Below are 19,309 nucleotides of genomic sequence, written 5' to 3' on the forward strand. Positions count from 1 at the left end.
GGAGTTGGACACGACTGAAGTGACTTAGCAGCAGCAGCAGTTTATCATTGCCTCATGATAAGTTTCCCCCTTTGTGCTCCAAAGTTGTTTTAAACTCAACTCTGTTCAGCAAACGTTACCCTCTCTTCCCCAGTACAGTATCCAAACAACTTGATAAATATTTGCTGAATTAGGCTGGATCCATCTAGTGACAACTATGTAAGGTAACACTGTACCAATGGGCACGGCTGGGTTCTAAGGGGAGGAGGGGATAAGAAGATGACTATCATCAGTTCAGTTCAGTCTCTCAGTCATGTCTGACTCTTTATGACCCCATGGACTGCAACACGCCAGACCTCCCTGTCTATCACCAACTCCTGGAGTTTACTCAAACTCATGCCCATTGAGTCGGTGATGCCATCCAACCATCTCATCCTCTGTCATCCCCTTCTCCTCCTGCCCTCAATCTTTCCCAGCATCAGGGTCTTTTCAAATGAGTCAACTCTTTGCATCAGGTGACCAAAGTATTGGAGTTTCAGCTTCAACATCAGTCCTTCCAATGAACACCCAGGACTGATCTCCTTTAGGATGGACTGGTTGGATCTCCTTGCAGTCCAAGGGACTCTCAAGGGTCTTCTCCAACACTACAGTTCAAAAGCATCAATTCTTCGACAATCATAGCACCCTCAATAAACCTGAACTTCTAATGATGCAAATAAGGCATGCATGACCATAACGGCATGCCCCAAAGCAGACTGCAGGGTGTTGCATTCTTTCAGTGGTGGCCTGTTCATGTGGTTGAAATCTGAATCCCACTCTCACAGCACTTTCACCAAACACTCAGTTCTTTGAGGGCAGAGGTCTATGTCTCCTTTATTGTAATAAATTCTCAGAGACTACCAAGTGCTTAGTAAATATTTATCAAGTGGATCTATTTAATCCCCACAACACTCAGAGGGATAAATATTTTACCAATTTGGAAACTGAGGTTCAGAGAGGTAATGTGACTTGCTTTAGGTTATAAGGTTAGTAAGTGGTATAGTAAAAATAACAACAATAATAATTAATGCTATTTTTAATTCTAAGGAACCCCACCCTCCATTTATCATTCTCCAAATGTCTCTGTCACAGATTTTTGTTTCATTCTAAAATGGGAAAGGTTCTCTCTGCCTGAATGAAACTTGAAGTTAATAATTTGAATTCTCGAACTTTGGTGGGCTTTTCCATGCTGCCATTCCAGGAGTTCCAGTGGTTTTAGGACAGATACATCTGCCACACTGTATGTAAAGACACTCTTTAGCACAAAGTTTCTCCAGTACTGTCCCATTCTCTCCCCAATCACCAGGTAAGAATTAATCCAATTTCAATTCAGTTTAGTACATCTTTATTGAATACCTACTATGTGCCAGGGACTTCCCTGGTGGCTCAGTGGTAAAAGAATTCGCCTGCCAATGCAGAACACATGAGTTTGATCCCTGGGTCGAGAAGATCCCCAGGATAAGGAAATGGCAACCCATCCCAGTATTCTTGCATGGAAAATCCCATGGACCAAGGAGCCTCGGGGGCTACAATCCATGGGGTCACAAAAGACTCGGAGATGACTTGGCAACTGAACAACAATAGCAAACAACAACTATGTGCCAGGCACTTTATTCAGTACTTCCAAAAATAAAATATTTAGTATGAGAGTCTTTATGTCTGTCCTCTTATGATTAAATCACATTTTACTTACTTTCATGCACAGAAAAATCTCAAGGACATGTAGTAAGCACTCAAGGGTAAAGATCAATTGACCCACCTATCTTTGTAGAGGAGTACTGTGCTAACACATAGTAGGCATCTTACTACAACTTCATGAAACTGAATAATTCTTTAAAATTTTGCTCTGGAAATAGACAAAATTGACAGACCTGGGTTCAAAACAAATCCTTGCCCAAACAATTACTGATTATACAACTTTATCTTCCAAAATCTCAGTTAGCTCATCCATAAAACAGGAAAATTAATATTTACCATTTAAGGCTGTTTTAAGGATTAAAAGAGATGCTGTCTGTAAGACTCAGTGCCTGAGTCATAGTAAGAGCCCAACTAGTGAAAGCTAATTTCATTATTTCTAGTCCTACATCTAGCTCACCTCCACTACTTACTATTTTCATTATTATTATTACTTTGCAGTTTCAGCTAAAAGAGCTCAACTAAGGAATGAGATTTGCTAGTTAACAAATATTGTAATTAATAGAGAGCACCAACATATATTGGGCAGACATTAATTTTCAAAGATTTAGGATATAATGTTCCACATTAAGTCTAAAATAATCAGAAGTTGTCCTTTCTTTAATAATTTGGAAGATACTAGAGAACTTGCATTGCCCAGCTCTGGAAAAAGTTGTCTGGTTTTTTCCCTTTGGATAATTCAGAGCTCATTATCATCTAGAACAGTGTTTTTCAAACTTTACTAACCATGATCTAACAAAGTAAAAATAAATAAGAAATATATTGAACACAGCAACTTCATATTGCAACTCAGAACATCAGTAACTAAAACAAAAGTTTTATGAAATAATACCCTTACTAAGAACTGGCAACTGAAATTTTCTATTTCATTTACTATTTTAATTTTAAAAAATTCTGGCCAAGACTTAGGCAAACTTGAACTTAGTAATTTAACTAATATTGTTATCTTGTCTGTTCAAGCATATTAAGGATATAGTTTAACTGATCTTCCCATCAAGCTATGAAGCTGCAGTAAATTCTGTTTTACAAATTAAAAAACTGAAACTCAGAAAGGTTAGGTGACTTGGACTAAATAGACCCACAAACTGAGGACAGACCCAAGATTCAAAAGTTTTCTAACTTTGTAAATCAAGCTGTTTAAAAAGATTATGATAACTCAATTCCATAAACACTTATTGTGCCTACCATGTACACAACATTGAAATAAGAGACCATTTGACATGATCTCCACCCGCTAGGGCTTCCAGACTACCAGAGGAGACAAGCATGTCTCAGTACATGCACTTGGAAGTCTGAAGTGGGTACTTTTCTATTCTGGAGGAAATTATCTTATTCCCAAACTACCACCATCCTCTCTCTGGCCACCCATCCCACAAAATGAGCACCGGTACCTGTAGCTGAGAGGATGCAGTGAACTCCCCTAATGGCACATTTCTCTATGATCTGAAAGAAAGCAGTACTTTCCCTTCTACTGCTCTTTGCCATTGTAACCCTAAAACCAATCCTCCGTATGACTGCACCGATGAGCAGCAGCAGTATAACATCACACCATAACCAGAAGAGTGCTTTAATGGTGACACCCTCTCAACAACCAATATTTAATTTAGAAGCATCTTCATGATGACTTCAACTTCTGAGAAATCATGACTCAATAAAGATGGGTCTTGACCCCCTGCAAAACCATCAGGAAACTCTAGTCCTCTCATCTAAGACATTCCTTAGCTACTGATTCAAATAAAGCCAAAACCAAGACAAAACACCCGAATCACCTTAAACCATAGCTTTTACCCGTCTCTCTAGCTTTATCTTTACACATCCTATGCTGCACTCAGTGACAGATTTTATTTTCTTGGGCTCCAAAATCACTGCAGACGGTGACTGCAGCCATGAAATTAAAAGACGCTTGCTCCTTGGAAGGAAAGCTATGACAAACCCAGACAGCGTATTAAAGCAGAGACATCATTTTGCCGACAAAGGTCTGTATCGTCAAAGCTATGGTTTTTTTCTAGTAGTCATGTACAGACGTGAGAGCTGGACCGTAGAAGAAGGCAGAATGCTGAAGGATTGTTGCTTTTGAACTGTGGTACTGGAGAAGACTCTTGAGAGTCCCTTGGACTGGACTGCAAGGAGATCAAACCAGTCAATCCTAAAGGAAATCAACCCTGAATATTCATTGGAAGGACTGTTGCTGCAGCTGAAGCTTCAATACTTTGGACACCTGATGTGAAGAGCTGATTCATTGGGAAAGACTCAAATGCTGAAAAAGATTGAAGGCAAAAGGAGAAGGGGATGGCAGAGGATGAGAGAGATAGCATCACTGACTCAATGGACATGAATTTGAGCAAACTCCGGGATATAGTGGAGGGCAGAGGAGCCTGGTGTGCTGCAATCCATGCACGGGGTTGTAAAGAATCAGACACGACTTAGCAACTGAACAACAGCCAATGCCGCATTCATGCCAAACTATTCCATAAGCAAGTTCCCCCCTCTGTGTTTTTACTTATACTATTTCCTCCATATGTAATTCCCCTTTCTCCTAATTTTTCTGTCTATCCATCTTTCCTGACCCCACTCAAGTGGCATGTCCTCCATGAAGCAGTGTCTTCTCCCTGCAACAGTGAATGTCTCCCTCTTCTGTACATTGTACCTCCTCTGCTAAGACAATTTTCACATTCTGTCATAATCCTTATCTACTATATTAGACTATGTTTTAAATACTGTGACATCCCAGGAGGCACCAACAGTGTAGTTTATATGCAATAGACACACAGTTGTGTTTGCCGATTCCACATTGAATAACTTGATCTGGAAAAGGAATTGTTCCCCTTCGCTTCCTGAGAAGCCAAGTTGGATGTATTCTCAAACACTTTGGATCTAGGACTTCTGATGTTGCTAAACACGTAACCTAAGGCAGGCAGTTGAGCTTTATTTTTCTATAAAAAGGGGCCAACAGTCCCTTCTTTAATTACATTAAAGAGATTGAACTGCCAACACAGGGTTAAAATTATCATACAATGTTAAGTGAATATGAGAAATGATCTCCATGGTCACAGATCAATTACAGCAGAACTGGACTGGGAACAGCTGAAGTTCTAGAAATGTAAACTTCCTCCTCTATTCCTGAAAAACTGATAGTTCAGGAACAGTACTGTTAAGATTATATCAAATACAAGCCCATGTCTCCAAAGTTCACCTGTTCAAGAGTTCTTACTAAAGCTCTTCTAAGCTAGAAGTCTTTTTTTTTCCCTTCTTGCAGATAACCTTAAGCCAGAGGTATAAAGCGAGAAGGAATTGAGGTTCAAGTATAGGCTAAATATGTGTCATTTTTAAATAATGCAAACATATACGTGCTTAAATATGTGTCATTTTAAAATAGTGCAAACACTTATCCGGCAAGGAGATCCTAAGAATATCCACCTGCCCCTCCCCTGTTCACTTACCTGTTCAAATCCTTCACCTAAACATCTCGTTTTGGTCTTTGATTACCAGGTATGAGATTTTTATAGGACAAAATATGCAGAAACATCTTCTAGTCTACCTTCTTCAAATTTAAGCCCCTTTCTTCCACTGATATATTTATACCATATAAACACAATCTAAAAATTGACCAAATTCTTCTAGAGAGTTTGCATACCACATATAAGGCTGCTTACAAAATCCTCTGATGAAACTTGGTGAAGCCTTGAGATAGTATACATGTGGAAAGAAAAAAGTTTAGTTGTCTGTTTCACAGTAAAGGATCTTTTTCAAGAAAACATAGGGCCTGCAAAATGGCACTTGGGGGATCAGATCAATTTATAATCCCTTCCCCTAGTTTTAAGTGTTAAATTGAAGGAAAGAAAATTACTCCCTTCACATCCTTGCTATGATTATATGGAGTGGAATTCAAAATCCATGATATTAAAACAGTATTCTAAAGTTATGTTTCCAGTTTAATTCTTGAATCCCCTGAAGGGACTACATGTGTTATTTCTTCACCCTCACTGGTGACAGCAACAGGTCCCAATTTAAAACAATTTGTGAATTTATTTTATGTGCCTATTTATTTCCTGCTTCAGAGCCTTGGGAAAAGGTATAAAATTAGGCTTGGCCTAACACCAGTCCTGACACCCACTACCCCTTCCCACATGTGTGTGATCAACACCTATGTCAAGACCTTTGAGGTGATTTCCCCTCTTTCTCTTTTCTTCCTTCAAATGGGAGGCTATTAATTGAGGGCCAGCATTCCACTCCCATCTCCCACACCTCTCAGTCAATCTGATCACTTCTAGAGCTGTTTACACTGCCAAAGCCATCCATCACCCTGCCTCACCAAGCAGGAGAAAAACTGATGGCAAGTTAGAAAAATCTCATTAAACTGCTTTCTGCCTCAACCTCTTCCCAACTCCTTGAGAAACAGAACTTCAAAATTGAGCCTGTTGGGGAAACAAGAGGGATAGAGGGAAGAAAAGCTGATGTGATGAAGGGAAAAAAATAGGTCCAGAGTAAGTCGGTTTCTGGGCCAAAGTCAAATAACGCACTCTATCTATTATAGACAACAAAGATGAGACCATATCAGTTAACCTTAACTTCCTTTTATTTTCTTTATGGCTGAATTCTGAAGTTCCTAAACACACTCTTTCATGAAATGAAAAAAAAAAAACTGCTTCACCTAAAATTAATTTTATATTCACCTTTTTTCTAATGACTAAATCCCAAGTTAATTCTAATTCCAAAGGTGATCATGGACATACCTAGGCAAAAGACTAGGACAATACAGAAAATGTAATAAAGCCACACAACTCCAGGGAAGAACTGAGGGCCTGTCTATGTTTAAAGACCAATATATGTCAAACAAAACCCCCATCCTCAGGAGTTCCAGGGAGAGAAAGGAGACTGTGAGCGTAGCATGCAATGCTACTCCTTCCCAGGACATGTGGCATGGATAGAATGACTACAGACTGAAAAGGAGGAAATGTCCTCTACACATCTTTAAGTCCTGTATATGACTAGTGCCTTCTAATCCTTTCTCATCTGATCCTCACTGAACCTCTGTTGAGTTAACCATTATCATTCCCATCTTAAAGATGAGGAAACTGAGGCTCAGAAAGCTCAGGTATCTCAGCCAAGATCACGCTATTACTAATTGGAGAAGCCAGGATTCTAACCAAGTCCACCTGACTCTGAAGTTCTTTGCACATCATGGTTTCCTAAGACAGAACACTCTTTGCAGAGGCTTGCCAGTACAGATGCCCTATGAAGGTCCTCCAAGTCCAAGGCAGACTCATGGTTCCATGGCATCTGAGCTGGCCCTGCTAACAGAGACACGGGAAGAGTGGGATCTAGTTAGAAACAAATCTGATTCTCCTACATGTGCCCAAGTCAATGTAATAAGTTTGTAGCCTCATCTGCACACTGGCCCTCTGGTTTCTAATTGCAATAACCAGGTTGATTTCAGGCCTGGAACCTTTTCTACCACAGAGACGATTAAAATATAATCAAGCTAGAAAGTTATCCTCCCCCAAAGCCACCTAAAACAGAGCAACTCCAAAATAAAACCAATTTACATATTTTAGCCCAAATTAAAAAAGTAAAAGCTAAGGATTCCCTTTTAATATCGTGAATAATCAATGCACATTTATGTAAAGCTTCCTTTGGGGAATGGTTACTGTGAGGACAACTTTCCCAATATTATTTATAAATATCACTTTTGTTTTAGTGTAACAGTAAGAATCTGGACTTATGGGAATTGTACTGTCTGTACCCAATGCATTAACAGAGATAATTAATATTGAAGACATGTACAATATCCAGAATTTTAGATGTGTGGCTGGCTGCATTACAAAAAGTAACATAAGAAATGATGAGTCAAATCTGGTCAAAATCACAAATTACAGGGACTTAGTCATTTACTCCATTTTAAGTGAGTCCTTTCCTAATGAAAGTTTCATTAGTAAAGATTGCAAGTTCTCAGGCTTTCCACTACAGACTTTTAAATAGCACTTAGAGCTAAAGTTTATCATTAAAGCTGTATTTACTACTGCTGCATCTTCAAAGGGGGCACTAGAAAAAAAGTTCAACTCAGCCTGTTATTTTTCATGTACAAATTAGAAAGCAAAACTCTAAAGGGTTTAGACTGGCAGCTGAGGAAAACACAGGCTACTTGAGAAGCCATTACGGATACTTCCCAGGACACCTGAGGGTCATGGCTATCTATCCCTACCACACACACATATATACACACACTGCATAGAGTATCTAGGAGTGCATAACAAAGTAACTCTCTACTAGCAGATGTCAAGTTTGCACAGGGGTGACATCAGCTATACTTCTATATAACTAAAAAAAAGTTTGCATAGTGGTATGCCAAGGAGGTCACCATCTTCTCAAATTGTCCATGGAGAGTAACATGAGAAAACATATTCAGAGAATCATCTGTGTCAGAAGCAAGGCCTTCTTATTTTTGCAAAATTAATAGGTTATCTAGTCAAGTTAGAGCAGATATACAAGTTCCTTCCAGCTGTCCAAAATTTACCTTTTCCTGAAAGTGAACATCTGGATACATGGAAGCTTATAGACAAAAATGTCCAGAAGAGTTTTTATTTTCATCTTCTAGAGTCATGCACAGACTCTTAAAATACAAAAGGAAAAACATTTATGTACTTGAATGTTTCAGCAGACCTTTTCCCCAAATTTGACATAAACCTCATTGAATGACGTCCAACCTTAAAATCCCTCACTCCCTTTTATCCTGAAGTCACAGAGATTTAGTCTCTAAAATATATTTTGATCTGTGTCAGAAGAAATGGTGACTTTTAGTTTCACATTTCAAAAAAAAAAAATGCACATAGTAAGTCTTCAAGAAGTATTTCTTCATCCAACAACAAACGGCAGCCAGCCTCGACTATGAATACAGTTGGCAAAATAACATCAAGGGCGAGTTGTTCCAAGAGAGCAGACAAAAGAAGGTAACTAACTCGGAATGAGCAGGAGTGGATTCAAAGCCACAAAGTGCAAAACAGAAGCAACCTCCACGCTTTGATGTGTTTTTTAGAATTCACCATTTTGATTGGAATTGTTTCTCTGCTTCCTCATATCTTAAAAAAAGAACTAAACCTCTTACAGAAAAAAATCCTCACGGATTACTATATTTTATAGCTTTTAAAATGAGTAATTAAGAAATGAAATTCAATTTTAAAAGTAACTTTCAAAGCTAGAGTCCAGAGAAAGTTATTTTCAGGAGAGACCTATGACTTATAATTTTTGTCCATTAAAAAAAATCAAATCTGCCAGTTTTGCATTTTACTTTTGTGGTTAAAAATAAGGCTTTCCTAAAACAACAAAAGACAAAAATGCAACTACAACAATTACTCTGACCTTGTTTCTTCAACATTTTCACTGCTTTTTCAACCAAAATTTATTTAAGAATTCTTTTTTTTGGCATTCATTTTTTCTTGATCCTTGCGGGGGGAAGGGGGAGATCCACATTAGAAGGGAAAATATTTCTGGTGTTTGATACAATGAAGATCTGAATAACGCTCTTCCCCAAAGCAAAAATGGCCAGTGCTAAAATGGTCCATCAAAAGGTAAAAATCTCAGGAGTGGGGAGAGGGCATGGGGAGAGACAGAGATAGAGAGATGAGGAGGGGAGAGAGAGGGAGAGAGAGCCATCGCCTATTCAGAGCACTGACACTGCATAAGTGATTTCTTAATGAATGTACAAGGAACAGCATAAATATTACCATTAAGCAGAGTGGATGTGAACATCTAAAGCAAGCTAGCTGACTGATTGCTTTCTCATTTTTTGTTCTTTTGTAACAATTCCATTTCCAAAGTGCTTGATTCCTATTGCTGATGCTCCAAAGCTATTGTGAGCACACTGCCTGAATGCTTAATGAAGTAAACAACAAACAAAATGGCTCATCTTCGCTGCCCCCAGCTAGCATCCCAAACTGGATATAATTAAAGGTGTGAACAAGCAAGCAAAGAAGTAATGAACCTGCAAAGTCAAGGTTCTGAGAAATTATCGGGCATCCCGCACTGCACCAGTTCAGATTTATCACTCATTATCTCTTATGTCGGCAAGGTTCAGATCCATGTTGGTACCCCTCTTTACTCTTGTCTTCCAGCTTTCGTTTTTCCTTCCACCTCTAGAAGGCTAATTTATGACAATTACTGCTTGTGATGACTCCCAGCCACCCACAGATCACCTTTCCTTTTACCCTTAGAAAGGTGCTAACCTATAAAAGCCCTCTACCCCTAAAATACACTGAGATTTTAAAAATATAAGGAAGTTCCCAAAACACACACTTCACAAAATGAAGCACGAGAAGGCACCCTACCTCCTCCTTGTTTTTACCAACTGTTAAAGATTAGGCACAAATGCTCCCAAAGAAAACACAATTCTCCTTTCATATACATGTATATTTTAACTTGAACCCAAATGCTTGACTGAAAGGGCAGCATCTAGTGCACAAACATTGTTATGAATCTGCACATATATGGTTTCTCAAATCACAACTAAAGAAAGGTGTTTGGTTACTAATGGTCCGAGGGGTTTAGATATGTCTTTTTGATGAATTTTTGTATTTTTCTAATAAGAGAACTCTTGGAGTTTGTGAGGAAGAGAAGCTACTTCTTATGGGAAGACGGCCCAGTTTGGTTTTCTTTCCATATTTAGATGCACATATATTTGCAAGTATGTATACACATTTGGTAATACCAAATAAGGAAAGCCTAAGACAGGTGCAGGATTCCAGAAACACAAATGCTTACATTGATACACACACACACACACACAATCCCTCTTGCTCACACACACAATCTATCAAATGGATGGGAGATGGATAGTGGGCAATAAAATGTTGACTTCACTTTCAAAAGGGGAATTGGCCAATTCTGTACAATATGGCCCATCGACTGGAAAACAGTAAGATAAAAGCTTGGGACTGTTTAGGTCTCTTCAACCCCCCCAAAATTCCCAATGACATTGGGAAAAAATACTGCATTGCAGCATTTTCCAGCGCACACTCACTGTGTCTAGCATCCGTTGGCCAGCTCGCCAACAAATGTACATATTAAGTGTCCAGGCATATAAATTAAGTGCCTAGTGACCACAGATCATTGAAACTGATGAAGAAATTTGTCAAGGCCAAAGTACTTCTATCTACGTACAGTGACCTCTATCAAGACCGCCATTTCTTACTCGCAGTACACACTGGTAATTTGTTTCAGCTTTTTCTTAATTAAAATAAGGCATGAGATTCCAAGGGCTAACTGGAGCAGCAGATCAACATCTCTCCTCACGGAAGGAATAGCTTCTGGTCTACATATAGGGAGAGAACCCACCCACAGTAAGGAAAGAAGAGCAAAGGGAAGAAATCAAACCAAAGAAAAAGACCTGCCCTGAAGAAACCCTTTTATTGTTCATGGTAACCCTTACTTGAGGAAAACACCTTGATTCACTTATAAATTCTTTTAGAGGTATTAAACACACACACACAGAGCACTATTCATGCAATGATTTCCAGATTTAAAAATTTAAATAGATTATCCCCAATAGAAATGCTAAGTTTAAAATATTTGAAGTCTAACACGTCTCAAACTCTATTTCAAGATGGAGTTTTAATACTAAACTGTGTAGCCCATTTTCTTTCTCTTTCTTTAAAAAATATTCTATTGTTATTACCTCACAACAATATAGTCTTCCTATCATAATAAAATCCTTGACTATTCAAAGGACCAAGGAAAGGCTACAGGAAGATAAAAAAGTTTTAAGGCTTTGGAAAACTATCAAACAGAAGCAAACTCATCTTTATCTGGTCAGGAGGATGACTTGAAAGAATGGCAGTTAGGAATGAATGGAACTGAGATCACAAATGAATGGTTAAGTTGCTTGCTAGTTTTTTTAATGAGATATTAACATTGTCCTATAAATCAATGATTTTCAAAGAGATTTTTCAGCTGTTGACTCACCTACATTCAAAAATTTAAATATTAAATTATTTAAGCATTTTACAATAAGATACATGAACATTCTGATTACTAAAACTGCGATGTAGTCAGGTGTTTTTTTGCGGAAATATTCCCAATCAGATTTTCATTTCTTAATAAATGCACACTCAGCCTTGTGCTTCCATAAAAACACACCTCCACATGCAGGTAGTACGTATTAATATTTTTAAGACAAAGAAGCGAAGAAGGTCAGCAGTAGAACCACGTGTCTTTTTTACAACACAAGCCAAGGTGACATTTCCTACAGAAATTATTTTCCCCCTAACTAAAACATACCAAAACATTCTCAGAAAAAATACATTCGAGATAATCAGAAAACTATTCTATTTTTAATAGCGACATATGGTTACACATTCATGATATGAGAGAAAGGTTTAAGTGTATGACAAAAAATGTAAGTTTATTTATTATTACCTCAACAGTCAAAACAAATTTTAAAAATCCCCCAATAAGGAGATAAAACATTAGCATCTGCAAGGACGAAAGAATCAGGGTGGAGGGTGGTGGTACGGAGATTTGCATTGGGGAGAGTAAAATTAAGAGTACTTTCAAATACAGCCAGTTATATTTCCCAACCTTTTAACACATTTCAGTGCCTTTTAATCTTTCATTCTTGGGCTTAAAATCATCATGTACCTAATTTATCTCTCCGGAAGAAACCATAATAGGTCATACTTTCAGTTGTTTTTATGATACCTTCTATTAACCTAAGTAATATATCTTTCAGTCCTTTTGGTACCCACCATCATGAGAGAGAGACCACTAGTAAAGCACACTTGGAGAGAGGAAAAGCGAGAGATGCCTATCACCCAGTGCACGCATGGGTCCCAGACGTTCAGAGACGCTGGAAAAAAATCAGTTTTTCACTCAGTTTATGCCAAGACCAGGACTAGGACCAAATGCCAAATGGAAGGCAGTAGTTGCAAGGGTGCAGCCTGATGAATCCTGCGGCTGGAGGCATAGAGATGAAGGTGAAGTAATAGACTAGAATATAGCTTTTCATGTATTATTTTAAAAAGTAATTTCTACTCGGGATATAAAATGAGGGATACAATGAACTCCCTGGAACTGTATTATCAATATCTGATTTAGTAAAAACACCAATATCGCTTAGCACAAAATCATTGCTTAGGGCAAATCTATTCTACCTATATTTCTCCTATGGATATTTTGCTGGAAATTTCGAAGAAATCATTTGCAGAACGTCTCAGCTGTGGGAGTTCACTATTATGCTTCCGTCAACTTCATTCAATATAATTTACATTTTTTTCAAATGGCCTCACAGGATTCCTTGCGATTTTTCGCACGTACAATTTCACAGCAGGGAAAAGGGGGAAAGACAGAGAGGCAGAGAGGAAAAAAAAGCAAGATTCCCTACCCTCCCTTCCCCCTCTCCTTCTCTCTCTCTCTCCCTCTTTAAACCAAAAAAAAAAAAAAAAAGCCAGGGGAGACAGAACAGATGCTTAAAAATAGATTTCTAAAAATCACTGTAAACCAGAGTTAGAAATGTAATTAACACCTATTTATAAAGAATAATTAAAGTTGGGCCGGCCACAAAGAACAGCAAAGATAATCGAGGTCCTGTCCCCCCCCCCCCCCCCTTTTTTTTACACTGTTTGCAGTGTGTTCTCATGATAGCCACCTGCTCCCTACTCGGCTTTTCCTCTGTTCGTTTCCCCGGCAACCTTTCATTGGGTTTTCCTCCCAGCTATCGCTTTCAGTTGGGCTGCTCGGTCTAATCTTATTTGTTTTACACCCATCAAAACAAGCAGCCAGACAAAGGCAATCCGCTAAGAATGGGAAAAAGACCACAGCTTTGTTATAACATCTATGCAGAGAGAAAGTCCTCCCCAGGCTTTCCTAGCAAAAAATAAGTGAGATTGATATGAATTTACAGCCTTCCCCCATACCAGCTTTGAAATCCCGTGAAAGCTATTGCTAGTGAAATTCAAAGTCAAAGTGGGCACCCGTGGCATCTGATCGTGCCATTTTGTGCCATATCTTCAGGGTCAACATCAGGCGACAGGAGCGGGACTCAAGGAGTTTCCCTGCTTCTTCTTCTTCTTCTTTTTTTTTTTTTTTTTCAGAAAAAGATGATACTAAAAATAGATCTACTACTTTGGCAGAAAGGTTTTCCACTTCCCCTTCCACATCCAAAAGTCCTGTTCCACAATTGCATCTGCTGGTACTGAACCTCATCTCCTCCACCCCTCATTCCCAGCCTTCCCCATCACTCCGAGCAGGAGACGGAAAAAGAAATGTGCCTTTAACTTTAACAGTCGTGCAATTCCATTGAAAGCTCACAGAGGCGGTGGACACGCCAGCCAACAGTGATGGTGACACTGTGATTGTCAAAAAAGACACCAACCCTTCCTTGGCTAAAATGTGAGTTCGATGGAAGAGACAGCGTGTGTGTGTCTTGTGTGCATGCAGTGCCATCACACTTGGAGATGGATTCTGGTTTTCAGAAAAGAGAAATACTAACAAACACACACATACACAAACGATCTGCACAGTGATTTACAATGCACGGTCCACCATCCTTATGCACACACACAGACACACACACGGCTGGAATCTCCAAGCTGCCTTCCTCTTTTCACTTACCATCTTCAAGCCATTCCACTCCATCTGTGATCAGAAGAAGATGGACCCTCACACAGCGTGTCAAAAGCGGAAAGGAACGTTATGTAAAAGCTGACATTCCTTCTAACAGAGCTGCTGCCCAGAGAAGGAAGCAACAACTCAACACGCCAGGCACCGCTACACATACAAGCCGCCTCCTCTTTTTTATGAGGTCATGACAGGAAACTCTTTGAAATACAAGATGCAGCATTTACTGAAGCCCAAATAAATCACTCTCTTTGCCGTTTTGACTGCGCAGTCCCCCGAAACACAACTGCCCATCTCAACGTTCAGGATTCAGGAGCTGCCTCGCAAGGTTTAAATTTCCAGCTCAGAAATGGAGAGATTCCTAAGCCGGCTGCACCCACCTCCAGCCCCACAAAACCCAGGCACATAGACAAACCCCCCTCTCCCTTAAAAAAAGAAAATCCTTCTTTTGCCATTATTGTCTCATGTAATATAACCTCTTTCAGCAAACCAACAATTATTTCAGCCCACCTCCCCTTCTCCACCCCCACATTTATGTTGAAGGGAAAATTGACAATGACCTGTTAAAAATGACAATCTATTTCCCCACTGCTTCCCAATAAAAGGACCTACCCGCACTGTCTACACAAAAGAGATAGTAAATGTAGGAACCAAACAGCAGCAGAGAACTAAACTCTTGTGCAAGCATTAGACTGGTCAAGGTGGAGATGCTTCTCTTCCCTCCAGCAACACAAACAACAGATTATAAATCTAGTCATACCTACCATAACCATTCTTATTGGCAAATATTGGGTCTCGCAGAGCTTCGACTCTTCTCTTAAAATTTGCAAAGGTTTCAGAATATATTTTTAAATGACTACTATTGTTATATATTTTTAAAGATCCACAAACACAGTGTGGATGATTGTAAAGTAAATCAATTATCTGATGGGGGGAGTGGGGGGAGAGAAAAAAAAAAAAAAAGAAAGAAAAGGAGCAGTGAGCTGAAACCCCCGATTCTAGGATGTAGATAAGAACAACTGAACAGAGCCTTGCTGAAATTGGCTCGAAGCTTCCCCTTTTTACATCCATTTATGGGACCATCTGTCAGCCGAAGCCAGGATCTGATTGGCTGGGGAAACGGAGGGAGGCGTTGCAACATCAGGTGCTATTTAAATTAGCTACTGCCAGATTGACGATGTTAATGATTTGGTGACCTCTACAACAACAGAGACCAGATTTCTGAACTGCTTCTTGTGTCTGGTAATTAAGGCCAGGCTGAAGCAACAACAGCCATACTTGTATTTTTACCTTTTCCCTCCTCCCAGTTCAAAAGTACTGTAACAACTGCAGGTCACTGGCGGCTTGCAAACCTTAACAGTGGGAGTGTTCTCCCTTGCCCTTGTCCTGAGGGCTGTGCCACCCCACCCCTCAGAGGAGGGCTTTTCCCTCATAGAGTGTTTTCAACCACCTTATCTTTTTCGACAGTTGCTTTCTAGCGAAATGCATATTTAATGATCTGCCTCTGGGCTTAAAGATACAACAAAAGCACTTTAATGTGCAAATATATCTACATTTTAACTTTATTATTTCCCAATATTGCTGATTTTTAGTAAGTAATGCTCCTTCTGCAGCTAATATGGCCAGTGTCTTAAAAGAAATTTTGAGATTGTGCTTGCTCTGTGAACTAGGTTCATACAAGTTTGCTTCAGAAAACTATTTCCTTATAAACAGAAAAAAAAAAAAAAAAAAAACTGGGGGAGAAGGGGGGCAGCTGCCACCCTCTACATTTCTGCCTTCTGCCTGAGTTTTTCAAAACAGAGAATGATGAATGATTTATTTAAATGAATTTATTTCTCAACTTGGATGGGGGCATGATCGGAATTTTTAAAAACCCACTGGAACACATTCTCTCTTTGCTTTCTCTACTGCTTCAGAGAAAGGTAAAATACACTTTTGACAACAGCCTCATTTCATAACCAGTGCAGAGTGCTCATCTTAACTGAACACATGATTTTGTTTCTCTCCTTCCAGGGATGTCTTTTTATTTTGGCCTCCTGAAATAGTGTGTGGTGATGTATACAGTTTGTCTGCCTATTTTATACATTTCACAACCTCTATGCTACCAAGCCTTCAGTGGTATAATTTTTTGTTGTTGTTGTTCTACTTTGGGTTTTAAAGTGGCTTATCCGAGGAGTTTATGTTTCACTTTTACCCCAAAGGCTGTTTTATCACTATTTATTTAATTCATAATTTAGTCAATTTGTTCCTCAATAAATACACAGAAGTAACAAATATTACTCAAGACAGTTTAACACAATTTTTAATCTTTGGCTGTAGTTGACAGCGGGATGGGATAGGGCCATGTGGAAATACAGGCCAGGCCGAAAATCATGCTACACTCTGGGCTTCAAAGTCCAAGAATAAATGGGTCTGTGAAAAATTGTTATCAAAGAAAATAACCTTTACATTAAAAATTAAAACTATTCTCTCCAAGCTACTATTTCATGAACACACAGATACAAATAAACAAATATATAGATATACACACACACATTATAAATACAGATACACCATAAAACAATATCTGTTATATATACAATATGAACAATTACACTTGAATATAAATAAATCCAGCTATTAGAAATGAAAGTACATGAAACAGAAAAGTAGAAATGTTAAAACCATAATCCTATCAAGTGGAACAATACTGAATTACATAAACTTTTAAAATAATTTCTTGAACAAATGTATAAAGAGTCCTACGAGTCACAGTAGTATTACAGAATCCTTTGAACTGTTTACGGAGGACAAATGCACAGGTTACGCACTCTAAAGAGTTCAGTATCTGTACCCAGAGCAGGTACAAGTGCCCCAAATCAACAATAGAAACTCGGAGTGCAATTTCACCAATATCAAGATACTATGAAAAGTAAACATGAACACAATGCTGACAAACACACAAATAAAAACAGCCCACTGGGAACGAAATATTTACTGTATATTTCTTTGGAGCTTATAAAAGTCAGAATTTCTTAAAATCTTTTTCTCCCATCCATACTAATATCAGCACGCTTAGTGAGCCATAAATTAACATTAGGTGTATCAGAAAATATTTCGGCCACTTTTCCAAAATAGTAACTGTATATTACAGTATAAATCATTAGCTGGTTTTGCTAGGCTAAAAAATCCATGCACTTTGTACATCGATCACTTCTCCAAAAACCTCCACTCTAAAGTCTTTCAACAGAATCCTCAAACAAACGCACAAATGTCCTCAGAGGCCTTTTCTCTAAAGACAAAGGCAGAATCCTATTGTTGGGAAAAGTCAACCTTATTATTGCATTTCCAATAGTACCATTCATCTTTCAGAGTGAGGGGCTGACCGCTACATCAGTGGTGTGACATTTGTAAAGCAACAGATTCTCAATCTATTATCGCAAGAATCAGGCAGGCGAGTCTCCCAGTCATGCATGATTTTTTTTTTTTTTCCACCACAAGCCACCACCACCACGGGAAGAAACTTGTCTCACTCCAGCAGCAAAGGCAACCTAAAAATGATATCCTAGAGCGGTGGGGCTGCCAGCGCCGCTGTATCCTTCTTACCATAAATGAGCAGTTTCTTGACTCATTAATAACAATTTCCCTTAAAAGAAGTAATCTCCTATCAGTCAGCCCCTCGCCACCATGCTCACATCCCAAAGGTTGCAGATATCTCAGCATCAGTCGCCGGCAGACAGCTTTCCCATACAGAGTCCAGATGGACTGTACCAGAAGCCAATTCAGCGTTAATAACTACCTACTCCGCGCAGTGGAGAAGCCTTACGTGGCACAATGGGCTAGGAAACAGCAGCCGGCTGAAACTGCAAATAAAAAAAAGACAACCAAATTCTCCAAAAGCACCGAAAGGAAGGAACGGAAATGGAAGCGTGAATTGTATTTCCTTGACTTCAGTGAGAAGGAAAAAAAAAAAAAAAGAAGAAAGAAAGAAAGAAAGAAAGAAAAGGAATCCTTCATAAACACACAGGAAAAAATGAAGAGGGGGGAAAAAACAGATGCTGCCCAGAAAAAAGTGACAAAATATTACCTCATTATTTAACAAAGCAGCATTAAGCGTCCTGCTGATTTCAAACATCTTGCCACAGATTTTGTTTTAAGAGAAACAGATAGAATCCTTTGCAAAGCACTCCGTCTGCAAAGGGTTCTTCAATTTTCTTGCGTGCCACGGAACAGTCAATATATTATTTCCCTAGAGTTCGCACATTAAAACCTCTAGTCAGTGAGCTGAATTTTCCCCTTATCTCACACACAGTAGACTCCTGTTATATGTACTGCTCTCTTTGCAAGAGCAGCCTGCCCCAAACATGGCTGGTGTTTAAACTACTCTTTAAAGTAACAGTTCACTGTATAACCACCAGGTGGGTAGAGTGCACAGATTCAAATGAACCATCTTAAAAGATTGTTTTGTTTTGTTTTTTTCCCTTGGAATAGCTTTTGGTGTAGAATGTAACATGAGAAACGCCGGCATCCTAACAGGCATCTGTCTTGTATCTCTCTCTGTGTCTTGTCAAAATAAACAAATAAAATTCCCTCTCCTGACTTAATAGTGAGGAAACAAAACACCACCACCCATTCTAATAAGAACTGTGAAGAATGAAGCACAAACAAGCTTTGTTTCATTCAGCAAAGGATGAAAAAGGAAAAATCCAATCAACGCAGAGCAAGGGGGAAAACCAAAATCTTCATGGAGATGTTTTCTTTTAGCAAAGGGAAAGAAATATTGACACATGATAAAACCCAATTCGAAAGTGTGCATATGAGTGAAGCACACACAAGATGGAGGCAAGAGTTTAAGGGTGTTAACTTTAACTTTTTTCAGAGTAATATTTTGCTATGATCTTTCATGATAGGAAATAACCACAAGCTTAAAAGATACTGGAAACAAACAAAAAACTAAGCCTTGAGCATCTCTTTTTAGAACACAATTATACAAATAGTTATTAACAACCAC

At 38.8% G+C, this 19,309-nt stretch overlaps 1 protein-coding gene across 5 annotated transcripts in view; it reads right to left on the reverse strand.

Moving 5' to 3' along the window:
• ELAVL4 (ELAV like RNA binding protein 4) overlaps positions 1 to 18,468 on the reverse strand; it is a 91,236-nt gene extending 72,768 nt beyond the window's left edge. For 2 of the 5 annotated variants that reach the window (XM_061120043.1, XM_061120040.1), the window contains exon 1: positions 18,386 to 18,468. In XM_061120043.1, coding sequence (XP_060976026.1) covers positions 18,386 to 18,433 — 48 coding nt within the window. In that variant the 5' untranslated portion in view covers positions 18,434 to 18,468. Of the gene's footprint in view, positions 1 to 14,313; positions 14,430 to 15,083; positions 15,256 to 17,904; positions 18,022 to 18,385 lie in introns of those variants that run through there. The other 3 variants (XM_061120039.1, XM_061120042.1, XM_061120041.1) reach the window with 3 other exon arrangements.
• Between the last annotated feature and the right edge of the window lie 841 nt (positions 18,469 to 19,309).

The sequence above is a fragment of the Dama dama genome, chromosome 20, assembly GCF_033118175.1.
Source record: "Dama dama isolate Ldn47 chromosome 20, ASM3311817v1, whole genome shotgun sequence".
Classification (NCBI taxonomy): Eukaryota; Metazoa; Chordata; class Mammalia; order Artiodactyla; family Cervidae; genus Dama; species Dama dama.